At 43.3% G+C, this 14,766-nt stretch overlaps 1 protein-coding gene across 1 annotated transcript in view; it reads left to right on the forward strand.

The window, feature by feature from the left end:
• frem2a (FRAS1 related extracellular matrix 2a) overlaps window positions 1-14,766 on the forward strand; it is a 127,417-nt gene that overhangs the window by 51,889 nt on the left and 60,762 nt on the right. The window contains exon 4 of the mRNA XM_015961630.3: window positions 6,062-6,292. Within this exon, the coding sequence (XP_015817116.3) occupies window positions 6,062-6,292 (231 nt within the window). The remainder of the gene's footprint in view (window positions 1-6,061; window positions 6,293-14,766) is intronic.

Genomic DNA, 14,766 nt, shown 5'->3' on the forward strand with positions numbered 1-14,766 from the left:
TATATTTCAAAACATGTTTTTTTATTTTAATGATGCATATAAATAATTTAAATGTTAATTTAATGAAATATTTCTATTTTTTCATTACCTCGCCCTTGTTTTGACAAAAACGGGACCTTGCTGGATAATATCATGGAGAAACTATTTGTTCACAGTACATGGCTCAGTGAGGATCTGTGTACCAAAGGAGGAGATACTCAGAAATCTGTCTGCAGATTGTTACAACCCAGACTGGAAGTGGTGGGCTGTAATAAGAAAGGAGACCAAACAGAGGAGTGGGGGGTTCAACAACTGATTTATTTAACCACAGTAAGGATTTACTAAAGCAAGTTAGTGAACAGAAAATGGCCATCTCAAGGTTTTACTCGGATGTCCCTCAGCAGGGACCTCACTTACTTTGGTTAAATAAATCAGTTGTTGAACCCCCCACTCCTCTGTTTGGTCTCCTTTCTTATTACAGCCCACCACTTCCAGTCTGGGTTGTAACAATCTGCAGACAGATTTCTGAGCATCTCCTCCTTTGGTACACAGATCCTCACTGAGCCATGTACTGTGAACAAATAGTTTCTCCGTGATATTATCCAGCAAGGTCTTGTTTTTGTCAAAACAAGGGTGAGGTAATGAAAAAATAGAAATATTTCAATAAATTAACATTAAAATTATTTATATGCATCATTAAAATAAAAAAAACATGTTTTGAAATATATAAAGTGCACCAAACTTGACTCAGTCCATTCAACAATTCTAAATGGACAATTATGTAACTCATCAATTAATTATTTGAAAGGATAATTTGTCAATTAAATGCTGAAAAAAATAAACAATACATTAATGAGGCAAGAACTTTTTAAACTTGAGCATACCTACACCCACAAGTCTATTTTTACCTGGTTAAAACCATCTAGCTTATGTGCACTTATTAAAACACTGCCCAGCAAACATTCGGACGTTTAATGACAGTTGAACGGTCACAACTGTAAAATAATATCACAGGAATTAGGAAAGAATAATGACATCAACTCTATGTTCCTTGGCCGGACTCGAAACTGGATCCTCCAGAGTGACAGTCACCCGCTCTCGCAGCTGAGCTATGACAGCAACTACTAAATCTCAGATTTTTTTATATAGATAGGTGGAGAGTAAAGTGCGAGGTGAACTAACCAATCAGAGGACAGGGAAGATCTGCCACAGGCCACGCCTCCAGAGTGCCAAAAGCCCTCACAGCCAAGCGAGCAGAATTAGAAACTGAGCGCGCAGAGGCTGCCGAGCACGCAGAGAGGCTGCCGCGCGCGCACGTTTTCCTCTGCCGTGTGCTCGTTGGCAACGCGCGCACGCAGGTTTGTCACTTGTGTACATCCTTGTGCGCTCACAGACACAGTTTGCTCCCTCTCAGTGCACAAATGACCTCTCACCATGTATATTTTCGCTCGCGAGTCCCGTTCACACGCGCGCTGTGGACCCAATGCGCGTGCACGGGTTGTGGCACGGGTCTGACGCGATAGATGTGGAACCTTCAGACTGAGCAAAGTTTGGGAGTTTTTAAGAGTTTGAAAAACGCCTCCCGCCGAGAGGCTCCCAGTCGGGGAGAGGAGGAGATGTGCGCAGCATGAAGAGCGCAAATATTAGATAAAATGTATAATTGCCGGCAGGTCTGGTCTTTGTTGACTGGTCACTTTGTCTGGTAATGACTGACTCTGATTATGAAGCAGAATATTGACTGATGAAGAAATTCACTCATCCAGCCGGGACGATTGACGCTGCTGCAGCATCAGACAGCTGGTGCTGCACGAGAGGTGTGTGGAGTTTACAACTCCAAACGTTGGGTTTGATGTTGTTTAACCTTCTTTCGGACGTGATGGATGTAGAAATGATAGTAAAACACCGCAAACGTGACAGACGTAGCAACAATGTAAAAAAAAGCCGTAAAAAGGGGCAGATGCCTATGCGTTATGTTTGGAAGTCAAGTGTGCCACATAATCATAAAAAGGTAAGATATAAAATTTTAAAAGAGATTCATATATTTATATATAAATAAAGACTTTCAAAATATAATGAAAATTTCTAAATAACGTAAAAATTCAAAGGAAAATCTGTTGGTCAGTCTGAAAAGTTTGGGAACTACTTCTCTAAGTGATAAGTGACTTTTGTTTTTTAAATGTATTTTATGTGAAGTTTTTTAGGACTTTTATGTTTTCTGTAAAGATTGGTATGCTGAAAATCATTTAATGTTTTGCATAAAGCATGAGGTTTTGGTTAGTAATTGATTGGAAGAATAACAAATGACTGATTTAAATAGTGGGTCACCTCTGTCAGTGCACCCCAGGGCAGCTGTGGCTACATCGTAGTTCATCACCATCAGTGTGTGAATGTCTGTGTGATTGGATGAATGATACACTGTAGTGTAAAGCGCTTTGGAGTCCTTACTCTGAGATGCGCTATACAAGTGTTTATAGTGTTGATCAGGTAGAGCTTTGTTGCCAGCGTTCCACTGCATAATGGCTTCAAACACATTTTTACGTAAACCATTGGAGGAAATTACACACACTGACTGAGCTCTATTTAAGGTGCTTGCAATAGTTTGTGTGTGTGTGTGTGTGTGTGTGTGTGTGTGTGTGTGTGTGTGTGTGTGTGTGTGTGTGTGTGTGTGTGTGTGTGTGTGTTTGTGTGTGTGTGTGTGTGTGTGTGTGTGTGTGTGTGTGTGTGTGTGTGTGTGTGTGTGTGTGTGTGTGTTTGGGGGTGGGTACATTGAAACTTTGTCCTCCCCCCAGTTTGAAAATACTATCTGTGCCCCTGGATCCACTCAACCGTTGTTTTCAGGATGGAAGTGCCTGCCCACCTCTGTTAGCTTTGGTTAGCTCAGTTAGCTTGTATCTACATCATCTCAAAGTTTGTTGGGTGTCAATCATCTGCCCCCACCCTCAGAGCCCCGCCCTCAGCTCAATTTTGTATTTTCTGTAAAAACTTTTACAAGACACCATGCCGGCAAACCAGTGTAACATTATCGCAATGTTGTCTCATAAACAGGTCATGCCGGTGTCGGTACAGGATCTACTCGGGTGCAGGATCGGCTCGGGTTCCTTCGACTGCACATTACTGTACATCTACTCGGCTTTCACACATACGTTTTGGAAAGACATCAGCAGTTTTGTTAATAAATTCTTGTTTGTTAACACCTAAATATTTTCTTTATAATTGTAATTTGTTAATAAAACACCACATTATCTTTGTTTTGTAAAGAATGTGAAACCGCATAAAACCAACATCGGACTGACAAAAAACAGTTCTTATATGTGAAGCCATATCTGTTTGTATTAATGTGGTGTTCGTCTGTATATTACCTTAGTTGTTATCTAAATACATTCTTTGAGTCAAAATATTGCTTGGTGTCTTTCAATAAAGTTCTTATATTTTATTTTGCCCCATTTCATCAACATCAAGAGCTTTTGAGGGTCACCGTTTATCATTTGCTTATATTTTACATTTCCTTTAGAAATTCAAACATATTTTCTCCAAAAAGTGTCGATTTATGGACTACAGGACTACAGCCGCTAAGACTACGACCGCAAATTTGTTCTGACCAATCAAAATCATAACGTGATAACGTCACTTCCGTAAGCTTCATGTTCAACCAATCAACTCCTTTGACGTCATCCCCAGTCGAAGGACCCCGAGCCGATCCTGCACCCTAGCAGATCCTGTACCGACACCGGCATGGCCGCCTCACTTGGACTAATATTGCGATAAATGTCTGTTTCATAAATGACGATTGTGCCTTGGCGCAACAGAGGGAGGTGTCATGATGACGTGGGGAGTTCCTGCTGAGCTCCGACCGGCAAATAACAGGCCGTAAAGTTAGCGTTTCAAATAAAATCAACTGAGATGGCAAACTGTAGCGCTACAGCGCTCGAGCTTCTCTCTGTTAGAGCTGGAGGTCAGATCACCAGAGACTGTCAGGAAATGTCGAGGACAGACACCTTTAGGAGCAGCTTGTTAAAAAAACATAATGAACGCGGTTTTGATCGCAATAAAAAACAAGTTATGTTCAAGATAAATGGAAGTTTGTGGCAGCGCAGAAACCACCCCCACCCCCTTTATGCCGCTATTGCCCAATCTTTGATAAAAAGGATACGATTGCGCCACATCGCCGCTACAGTCTGACCACTTATAAACAACCTAAGGCTCCGTAATGCCACCACAGTGTTGCTGCTAATTGATGGCATTGTTTTGTAAGATTTTGTTTAACTTGTGAGTGACTTGGCCAAGATGGCGATGGTGAGAGCCTTTTGGGCTTCGGTAAATCTCTTCATAAACCTACGCCTGACAGCATGGAGCGTTTGTCCATGCAAACTCAAACTAGACATTTGTTGGACACATTCAATGTTATCGTGAGATCTCGTTCCTTCAGAATGAAGGCGGTAAAGAAATGCTGCCACCTAGCAGTCAAAGTTTGAATTGCAGCACACAAAAGAAATACAGTACGTTTTTGCATGTAAATTCTCAATTAAAACAGTCAATAACACTTTTTTTAAATACTGATCCAGGATAACATGAAACAGATTTTTCTTGCACCCCTAGGTTAGGTTTTATGCATCAGCTAATAATTTGGTCATCCTCAATGGGTGGAAATATTTGAATTTTCAGATAAGTTTGAAATGGAAGAAGGGATGTCAAAAAACGGATGATGAAATATTATTGTTAATAATTAAAATAGTATAAAATAATAAACATTTGTGAGCTGCTTTAAATAAAAGTGTCTGACAAATGCATGAATATAAACATCGACACTTTACTGTGAAAATGTTTTCCACATCGCCGTGTCTCTCTACCTTTTCTACTAAAGTTGCATTACCAGATCAAGCAGCAGCTCAAAAATGATCCTTTACTGGTATTAAACCATAATGAAATGCTGCTCCATCACACCATCAAACTTGTTTTTAGCTGAGAAACAATTAGAGCAAAAATTATCCACACTGTGTTTAAATATGAGACATGGGGTGGATGCTGTCAGTGCGCCCCAGGGCAGCTGTGGCTACATCGTAGCTCATCCCCACCAGCGTGTGAATGTGTGTGTGAATGGATGAATGATACACTGTAGTGTAAAGCGCTTTGGAGTCCTTACTCTGAGAGGCGCTATACAAGTGCGGATCATTTATCATTTAACCCAAAACATAAAACAGTTTGTTTCTATTCACTTGTTTTATTGTAGTTATTGTAATCCAGGACGTTTAATGTCATAAATGCAGCAAGACGTGTTTGCTCTCTACAAATTGAACACATAAATACAGAGCATACTCATTTTGGCATTGATGATTGTTTGCAAATGAATAAAACCCCTTAAGAGAATTTTTAGGGACAGGAATGAATGACACTGTAATGTTATATTGCAGCATGTGTGTTCTTCCGGCTTGTATTTTGCATACATAACTAAGTGAGTGTGATAAGTGTATCCAAACTCATCTGCATATTTTGCCACCCTCTGTTGTTTGCACAGGCATCACAGTGTCTGAAAGAGAGAAAAAGACACAAAATCAATTTATTTTATTATTTTTTTGCAGACACAAGCATCTGCCTGCACAGTTATGATTCCCTTGTTCTCATAAGGCCCCGTGAATGTGAACAAAGAAATATGAGCTGCTCGTTTTCAAGTGTAATGCATTATTTTATGAGGTGTGCCACCTGGTTTTCTTGATTTGTGTTTAATCTCAACCCCAGTGTTACCAGTAACCTCCATTCCAGTGAGCTACTTTTTAAAATATAATTAAGACAGTCTGTGACACACAAATGCAAATGCATGTATGTTTATGAAATAGGGTTATTTAAAAGTTTCAGTAAAAGAAATGTTTCACACATTTTTTTTCTGTGTCACCAGTGAAGAAATTCCACACAATTCTCATTTTCTCACTATTCCTAATGACATTGGCAGGTGTAAACATCATATCTGGTTTGCATCTGTTTCTTCTCTCCTTCATGTTTCCTTTTCATGGTCATTGTCACTGCTTTGTCTACACCTTCATCTTTATTTATCCAATCTTCTGTCTCTCTCACTTTCGCTTGCTCCCAGGCATCGGAACTCAAGATGGTAGTGCGAAGAAGGATGAAGACTTCAAGGGAAAGTCCCAGAAGCAGGTCCAGTTCAACCCAGGGCAGAGCCAGGCTACGTGGCGAGTTCAGATCCTGACTGATGGGAAGTACGAGCAAGCGGAGACCTTTCAGATTTTGCTGTCGGAGCCTGTGATGGGGGTGATGGAGTTCCCTGCAACTGCAACGGTTGAGATCCTGGATCCCAGTGATGGTCAGCACCACCATTACTAGAATAGAATAGAATAGAATAGAATAGAATAGAATAGAATAGAATAGAATAGAATAGAATAGAATAGAATAGTCTTTATTGTAATTGCTCATGGCAATTAAATTACAGATGGTCCGCCATCAACATTGCACAAGACAATAAATAACAATTAATGTCAAAACCATAGAGGACTAAAAACAATTTTAAAACATTTAGCAAACACCAAGAAAGCGCAGTGCAACCAGTGATTCAGATCTGCTAAAACAACAATTTAAAAGGATTTAAAACAGATTAGTCCACATTACTGATAGGGATGTGGGGGGTTGAATGGTGCTGTTGTGTTGAATGTTCTGACGGCCCAAGCTGTTGGAAAGTCTGGTGGTATGTGATTTAACTGACCTGAAGCGGCGCCCTGAGGGCAACAGGTCACCCTCTGTTGTTCGCACAAAACATCCTGCATTCAGCACAAAATTTTAATTTGAAACATTTTTAGGTAAAGTGGCAGCCCTCTCCCTTGGCTGCAACCTTACTGTGGAGGAGGGGTTTGAGTGTCTCAGTGATCCTAGGAGCTAAGTTGTCTGAGGCTTTCTGCCTCTGGTAGGGTCACCCATGGCAAACAGGTCCTAGGTGAGGGATCAGCAGCCCGAAGACCTCTTATGATGAATTATATGAATGGAAACCGTGTCCCCTCGCCCGGACGTGAGTCACCGGGGTCCCCCTCTGGAGCCAGGCCTGGAGGTGGGGCACGTTGGCGAGGGCCTGGTGGCCGGGTTGTCACCCATGGAGCCCGGCCGGGCACAGCCTGAAGAGGAAACGTGGGTCCCCCTTCCCATGGGCTCACCACTCGTGGAAGGGGCCAAAGGGGTTGGGTGTAGTGTGTGACGGGTGGTAGTTGAGGGTGGGGACCTTGGCGGTCTGATCCTCGGCTACAGAAGCTGGCTCTTGGGACATGAAATGTCACTTCTCTGGTGGGGAAGGAGCCTGAGTTGGTGTGTGAGGTTGAGAGGTTCCGACTAGTTATAGTCGTACTCACCTCAATGCATGGCTCTGGCTCTGGAACCAGTTTCCTTGAGAGGGGTTGGACTTTCTACCACTCTGGAGTTTCTTCCACTGAGAGGCACCGAGCAGGGGTGGGCATACTAGTTGCCCCCCACCATGGTGCCTGTACATTGGGGTTTACCCCAGTGAATGAGAGGGTAGCCCCCCTTCGCCTACGTGTGGGGGGACGGGTTCTGACTGTGGTCTGTGCTTATGCACCAAACTACAGTTCAGACTACCCACCCTTTTTGGAGACCTTGGAGGGGGTGCTGGAAAGCACTCCTTCTGGTGGCTCCCTTGTTCTGCTGGGGGACTTTGATGCTCACGTGGGCAACGACAGTGGGACCTGGAGAGGTGTGGTTGGGAGGAACGGCCCCCCAATCTGAATTCGAGTGGTGTTTTGTTATTGGACTTCTGTGCCAGTCATGGATTGTCCACAATGAACACCATGTTCAGACATAAAGGTGCTCAAGGCACCAGGATACCTTACGCCGCAGCTCGATGATCGACTTTGTTGTTGTTTCATCTGACCTGCGGCCGCATGTCTTGGACACTCAGGTGAAAAGAGGGGCGGAGCTGTCAACTAACCACGATCTGGTGGTGAGTTGGCTCAGATGGTGGGTAGGATGCCGGTCAGACCAGGCAGGCCCAAACGTATTGCGAGGGTCTGCTGAGAACGTCTGGCAGAGTCTCCTGTCAGAAGGAGCTTCAATTCCCACCTCCGACAGAACTTCCAAAATGTTCTGGGGGAGGCGGGGGACATTGAGTCTGAATGGACCCTGTTCCATGCCTCCATTGTTGAGGTGGCAGACCGGAGCTGTGGTCGCAGGATCGTCGGTGCCTGTCGTGGTGGCAACCCCCGAACCTGCTGGTGGACACCGGCGGTTAGGGATGCTGTTAAGCTGAAGAAAGAGTCCTATCAGGTATTTTTGGCCTGTGGGACTCCAGAGGCAGCTGACGGGTACCGGCAGTCCAAGCGGAACGCGGCTCGGGTGGTAACCAAGGCAAAAACGTAGGCATGGAAGGAGTTCGGTGAGACCGTGGAGCAAGAATTCCGTACGGCTTCAAGAAGATTCTGGTCCACCATCTGGCGCCTTGGGGGAAAGCCGTGCGCTGCCAACACTATCTATAGTGGGGACGGTGTGCTGCCGACCTCTACTCAGGACGTTGTGAATCGGTGGGCAGAATACTTCGAAGACCTTCTCAATCCCACCGACACGTCTTCCAGTGAGGAAGCAGAGTCTGGGGACTTTGGGTTGGCCTGTCAAATCTCTGGTGCTGAGGTCACTGAGGTGGTTAATAAGCTCCTCTGTGGCAAGGCTCCAGGGGTGGATGAGATCCGCCCGGAGTTCCTTAAGGCTCTGGATGTTGTGAGGCTGTGTTGGCTGACACGGTTCTGCAATATCGCGTGGACATTGGTGGTAGTCTAACTGGACTGGCAGACTGGGGTGGTGGTCCCCTTATTTAAAAAGGGGGACCGCAGGGTGTGGGGGGGACAGCAGGGTGTGTTCCAACTACAGGGGGATCACACTCCTGAGCCTTCCTGGTAAGGTCTATTCAGGGGTTCTGGAGAGGAGGGTCCATCTGACTGCTGATCCTCAGATTCAGGAGGAGCAATGTGGTTTTCATCCTGGCCGTGGAACACTGGACCAGCTCTATACCCTTAGGGGGATCCTTGAGGGTGCGTGGGAATTTGCCCAACAGTCTACATGTGTTTTGTGGATTTGGAGAAGGCGTTTGACCGCGCCCCTAAGGGTGCCCTGTGGGGGGGTACTCCAGGAGTATGGGCTACCAGGCCCTCTGATACGGGCTGTTAGGTCCCTGTATGACCGGTGTCAGAGCTTGGTCCACATTGCCGTCAGTATGTCGTGCTCATTCCCAGTGAGAGTTGGACTTCGCCAAGAATGCCCATTGTCACAGATTATGTTCATAACTTTTATGGACAGGATTTCTAGGCGCAGCCAAGGTGTGGAGGGCATCCATTTTGGTGGCCTGAGAATCAGGTCTCTGCTTTTTGCAGATGATGTGGTCCTGTTGGCTTCATCAGAATGTGATCTTCAGCTTTCACTGGAGCGGTTCGCAGCCGAGTGTGAAGCAGCTGGGATGAGAATCAGCTCCTCTAAGTCTGAGACCATGGTCTTGATTCGGAAAAGGGTAGAATGCCTTCTCCAAGTCAGGGATGAGGTTCTGCCCCAAGTGGAGGAGTTAAAGTATCTCGTGGTCTTGTTCATGGGTGAGGGAAAACTGGAGTGTGAGATGGATGGGCGGATTGGTGCTGCATCTGCAGTGATGCGGGCGTTGTACCGGTCTGTCGTGGTGGAGAGACAGCTGAGTCAGAAGGCGAAGCTCTTGATTTACCGGTCGATCTATGTTCTTTCCCTCACCTATGGTCATGAGCTTTGGCTAGTGACAGAAAGAACGAGATCGCGGATACAAGCGGTCGAAATGAGTTTTCTCCGAAGAGTGGCTGGGCTCTCCCTTAGAGATAGGGTGAGAAGCTTCGGCATTTGGGAGGGGCTCGGAGTAGACCCGCTGCTCCTCCACATCGAAAGGAGCTAGTTGAGGTGGCTCAGGCATCTGGTCAGGATGCCTCCTGGACGCCTCCCTGCTGAGGTTTTCCGGGCACGTCCAACCGGCAGGAGACCTAAAGGTAGACCCAGGACACAGTGGAGGGACTATGTCTCTCACCTGGCCAGGGAATGCCTTGGGATTCCCCCGGAGGAGCTGGCCCAAGCGGCTGGGGTAGAGGGAAGTCTGAGCCTCTCGCGTTAGGGTACTGTCCCCGCAACCCGACTCCGGATAAGCAGATGAAAATGGATGGATGGAACATTTTTAGCTTGTTTTCAGCTTCATATTACAGTTATAAGTGAAGTTGTGGTTTGTTAAAGGGCCTGTATCAGGCTATTTTGCACCTTCCTTAGCAAAGATGGGCACAATGAATGGTAAAATATTATCATTGGCACTATTAGGATGTCATTTTTTTATGAAATATAACTTATTTTTAAGCCATTCAACCTGAAAATCAGACGCTTGGATTGGATGAAACCTGCCTCCTCCATGGGAATTCCATAATAGTACACAGCTGCACACTCGGCGATTCACGCCTGGTGTTGTTTCATGCTGTAAAGTGCAGACTAGATAAGAAGGAAATATCTTCTTCACAACCGTGAATATTAAACACCCTGCTAGCTTCAAACTGGGTCATAGTGTATACAGTCCAGGGAAGGAGGGTCCAAACTTAAGAGACTACCTAGAAGGGGAGGAGCGGGCCTCAGTGACCACTATCCAGGATTCATTGTGAGCCTAACGGGAGTTTTTGTTCTTGTAACAATCGTGGACATAGCTAGAAAGGGTCATAGTTTTAAATGGTAGTGTATTAATATCTGGTGGTTAAAAACATATTAAAAATAAAACATTGGTTGTGTTGTTAGGCTTCTTTTTAATCACAATTTTTGTTCTTTAAATACATTTTTTGTCAAAAATTATAGGAAAAATACCATAATGTGCCCTGCCAAAGTTTTTCATGTATTGCCGCTTTGTTTGGTTTCAACTCTAGTTGTTGCTAGACAACTAAACATATGCTGTGGCCATCCATGGCAATGCCTTCTTAAGGCAAAGGCCTGGTAACTCTGCCATTCAAATTACCCCCTGAGAACCGAGCCAATCAGTGCTGAGCAGCGTATGTCACACATTGCGACGCTCAGTTTCTCAAAACAACAAAGATGGCGTCTGAAGCGGAGTTCACTGCTGCTTTTTCCCCTGTTCTAAATGACTTGGACATGTCTTCAAAACCACAAGAAGAAATGCTAAAATCTTTCTTCTAAAGAAAGGTGCTTGCATCGTCGCCAGGCGCCATCTTTGACTACAGCTAAAAAACTACAAGCGTCGAGCGATACAGTTGTCATTTCCGCCTTTTTTCTAATTGGTTATTTTTGAGATGGCTAGTCCCGCCCCACATGGAGCTCTCTGCCTCTGAGTATCCAGAGCTAGCCAGGCTATCACTTTTGATCTTTGAGATCAAGAAAGGACCCGACCTATGGACCGGGTTGGATGAGGACTAAGGAATGCTACTTCTGAATTTGGACTTAGTTAATGTCAGGCTCAGAACTCTGCTCCTTCTTCTTGAATTTATATGTGTTACGTAGCCCCACCTCCAAGACACGCCGGACCAATAAGCAGGCTAAATGTTCTTTAGTGACACATTCTGGTTCATTTGCAATTTTCTTTGAGAAAAGGAAAACATTTTCTTCAAATCTCAGTTATCTAAACAGCTGATGTGCTTCTGGTTTCATCTTTTTTCTAATAAAAACATTTGCATGAAGGAAGCTTTCCACTCCAAGTCTGGGAAAGAACAGTTTGCTCTTTTCACACATTGTATTATTTTTATTTTATTTTTATTTTTTTGGACAGACCTAATTGTGTACTTTTGTGTGGTGAGTAAGTGCTGAGGTGGAATGATGGGTCAAAGCTGATGTGAACGTGATAAGTCTCTGAACCATCAGTGGTGATAATTACAGGAAACGCTCTGTTTGTAAGGCGGAGCTAACATATAGCTCTGACTAATGATGCTGTCGTCACTCAGCTGATACTAACACACTGCTCAGCCAACGCTGTGTGATCTGTTTGAATTAGCATAAGGAGAGCATCAGAGGCTTAACAAGGACATACTTACGAAGCTGAGTCACTGTGTGAAAAGGGCTTTAGACTCAGATTTAGGGTTTCTTTTTCAACTCCATCAAAATAAGCTGCAAATCTCTTAAATGACAGATAGAAGACCTTGTGACGACTCGATTTGAGTGGTGAATGAGCAAGCATGTGTTAGGGTGAGCATTAGTAGAGGTAAGGAGTAGCTAGAAGGTTATTCTGCCGTTAAAGGAATAAAACGCGTGTATATGTAGGTCTAATAGATGACTCACACCAGGTAACCTCGACACTGGAAACCCTCCTTTCTGCAGCATCGCCTGGAATTTTGTCTCTAAACAAACTCAAGGGGAAAACAAGGCAAAATATATAAAACTCTGAAATATTTTCCTGGTATCCAACCCTCAAATAGAAACAAAGCCCAATTAGATCTTTGAAGGTATGCAAACACTCAATTCCTTAATTTTAGCTCACCTCATTAAATACAACAATAAAAAAAAAGCACCAAAGGAGAATTTCAAGGGAAAATGATCTTTGAGGAGACGGTGAAAGGAAGTATTGTTTTTTTCTTTTTTTTTTTTTGTCTGTGTTTCTTTATTAAACCACAAAGAAATTGGAAAAGCAGCAAGGTTGATGACGTTTAATTTCAGCTTTATGTTTGTGATGGAGGCTGCTGATGCAGGACGACAGTTTCTTCTGTGTGCTCATCAAAAACTGCTTCCAGGAGAAGGAGTTGCCTTCTGTTTGATGCTGAGGCCTTTTTGACCCTTTGCAAGTGTTTAACAAAGTAAAAATGTCATTATGGTTTTTCTTCAGACTTGTTGACCGTGGCTGCTTTTCTGTAAAGAACTCTGAGAAAATGTTGTTTTTATTAAGAACACATCACATCATTCGGTTTAACAAGAGGCAGTTTGGTTTCAGTCTGGATGCTCCTTTTTATTCTCCTCTTTTATTTTCTTCTTTTTAACATCTTCACAATTTTTGTAGGTATTATTTCCAAGCATCTATAATTTACTCTCATCCATCTTCTCCAGCTATCATGAACTTCTTTAGTGTGTGAATCCGCACAAGACGATTTCACATAGAACCAGTATTATGTCTCAGCACCGTGCACGGCTAAACGTGGTATGCACGAAGTAACAGGAGATTTTCTTCTCTGATCAATTTAGAAATCCATTATTTTCTATGTATTGTAGGATTCAGGGCCGCACACTCCTCCATATATTCTCACATGCCTCCTTTTTTTTTTAAGTAAAGCGTTTAAGATTATCAGACTCTATTCTTTATTGTTTTACTTTCCAATTTTGATCCTTTGTGAATGTAATTGATGCTGTGACACCAACATTTCTCCACTGAAGGACAATAAAGGGATTTTCTATTCTATTCTATTCTATACTGATATCTGATGTTCACAACGCAAAATCCCAGCTCCTATAATCCTTATATAAAAACAATTGAACTGGAAACACAACAAAGATTAAAGGATTGTCAAAAAGAAAATGCTCAACAAAATAAAACTTTTGTCTCCTCAAAATGATCTAACAGATTGTCCCGGACAAGCCTCCATTTATTTTTCAATTGCAACATACATAGGAAGGAGGTCTGAGCAGATGGGGGGGGGGGGGGGGGGGGGGGAGTTTAAGAATAGTTTTTATTAAAACAGAAACCACCATTTAATAGACTTCACTAAAATGTTTAATGTGCAGGAGCACCTGAGATGATGCCTACGGTCACTCTGATCCTTTAAAGTTGCATCAAGCATGTTTTGTATGTTGCACCCACGGGTGCAGCTACTCACTGCCGTTACAGATCATACACAGCCGGCAGTGTTGTGCCCGAACGCATTCACTGAACGATCATTTGTGAATTTGTTCATTCAGCCAATATTAGTCTCTTGTTAAAACCAGGCAAAGACCCTGCATTTCCTACCAGCTATTGCCCAATTTCTCTTATTAATGTTGATCTCAAGATAATTTGTAAAGCCCTGGCAAAAAGATTAGAGAAGGTAACCCCCTTTATAATACACCCTGACCAAACTGGTTTCATTAAGGGTAGACAGTCATCCACAAACTCACGTAGATTACTTAATTTGATAGATTTCTCTTACAGTAGAAACATTGAAACTAGTATATTATCTCTAGACGCAGAAAAGGCTTTTGATAGAGTTAACTGGAAGTTCTTATTTGTAACTTTACATAAATTTGGTTTGGGGAACTTCTTCATAAATTGGCTACAAACATTATACAATTCACCAACAGCACGTGTCAGGACAAACGACCAAATATCAGCTAGCTTCTGTTTTCAGAGGGGGACCAGGAAGGGATGCCCCCACCCCCACCCCCCACTGTTTGCTATCTTTATTGAACCACTAGCGGCAGCAATTAGGCAAACAACAGATATTAAAGGGATAGAGTGTAAGAAAATAGAACATAAGATCAGTCTTTATGCAGATGATGTTTTACTCTTTCCCCAGAATTCTCAGTCCTCTCTCTCCCATTCAATAGAACTGATAAACTCTTTTTCAAGAGTTTCAGATTACTCTATAAACTGGTTAAAACCCACAATTCTACCAATTAATTTCTCTTTTGTTAATTTGCTTAATACACATTTGGAGTCAGGGAATATCACATACCTGGGAATTAATGTCTCTCCCAAGTTGGCAGATCTAACCAAACTAAACTACATCCCACTTTTAAAGAAAGTGGAAGATGATCTTGCAAGATGGAAATCCTTACAGATATCACTCATGGGGAGGGTTGCTACAATTAAAATGATGGTCTTACCCAGAATAAATTACT

Source organism: Nothobranchius furzeri, chromosome 10, assembly GCF_043380555.1.
Source record: "Nothobranchius furzeri strain GRZ-AD chromosome 10, NfurGRZ-RIMD1, whole genome shotgun sequence".
In the NCBI taxonomy this organism is placed as follows: Eukaryota; Metazoa; Chordata; class Actinopteri; order Cyprinodontiformes; family Nothobranchiidae; genus Nothobranchius; species Nothobranchius furzeri.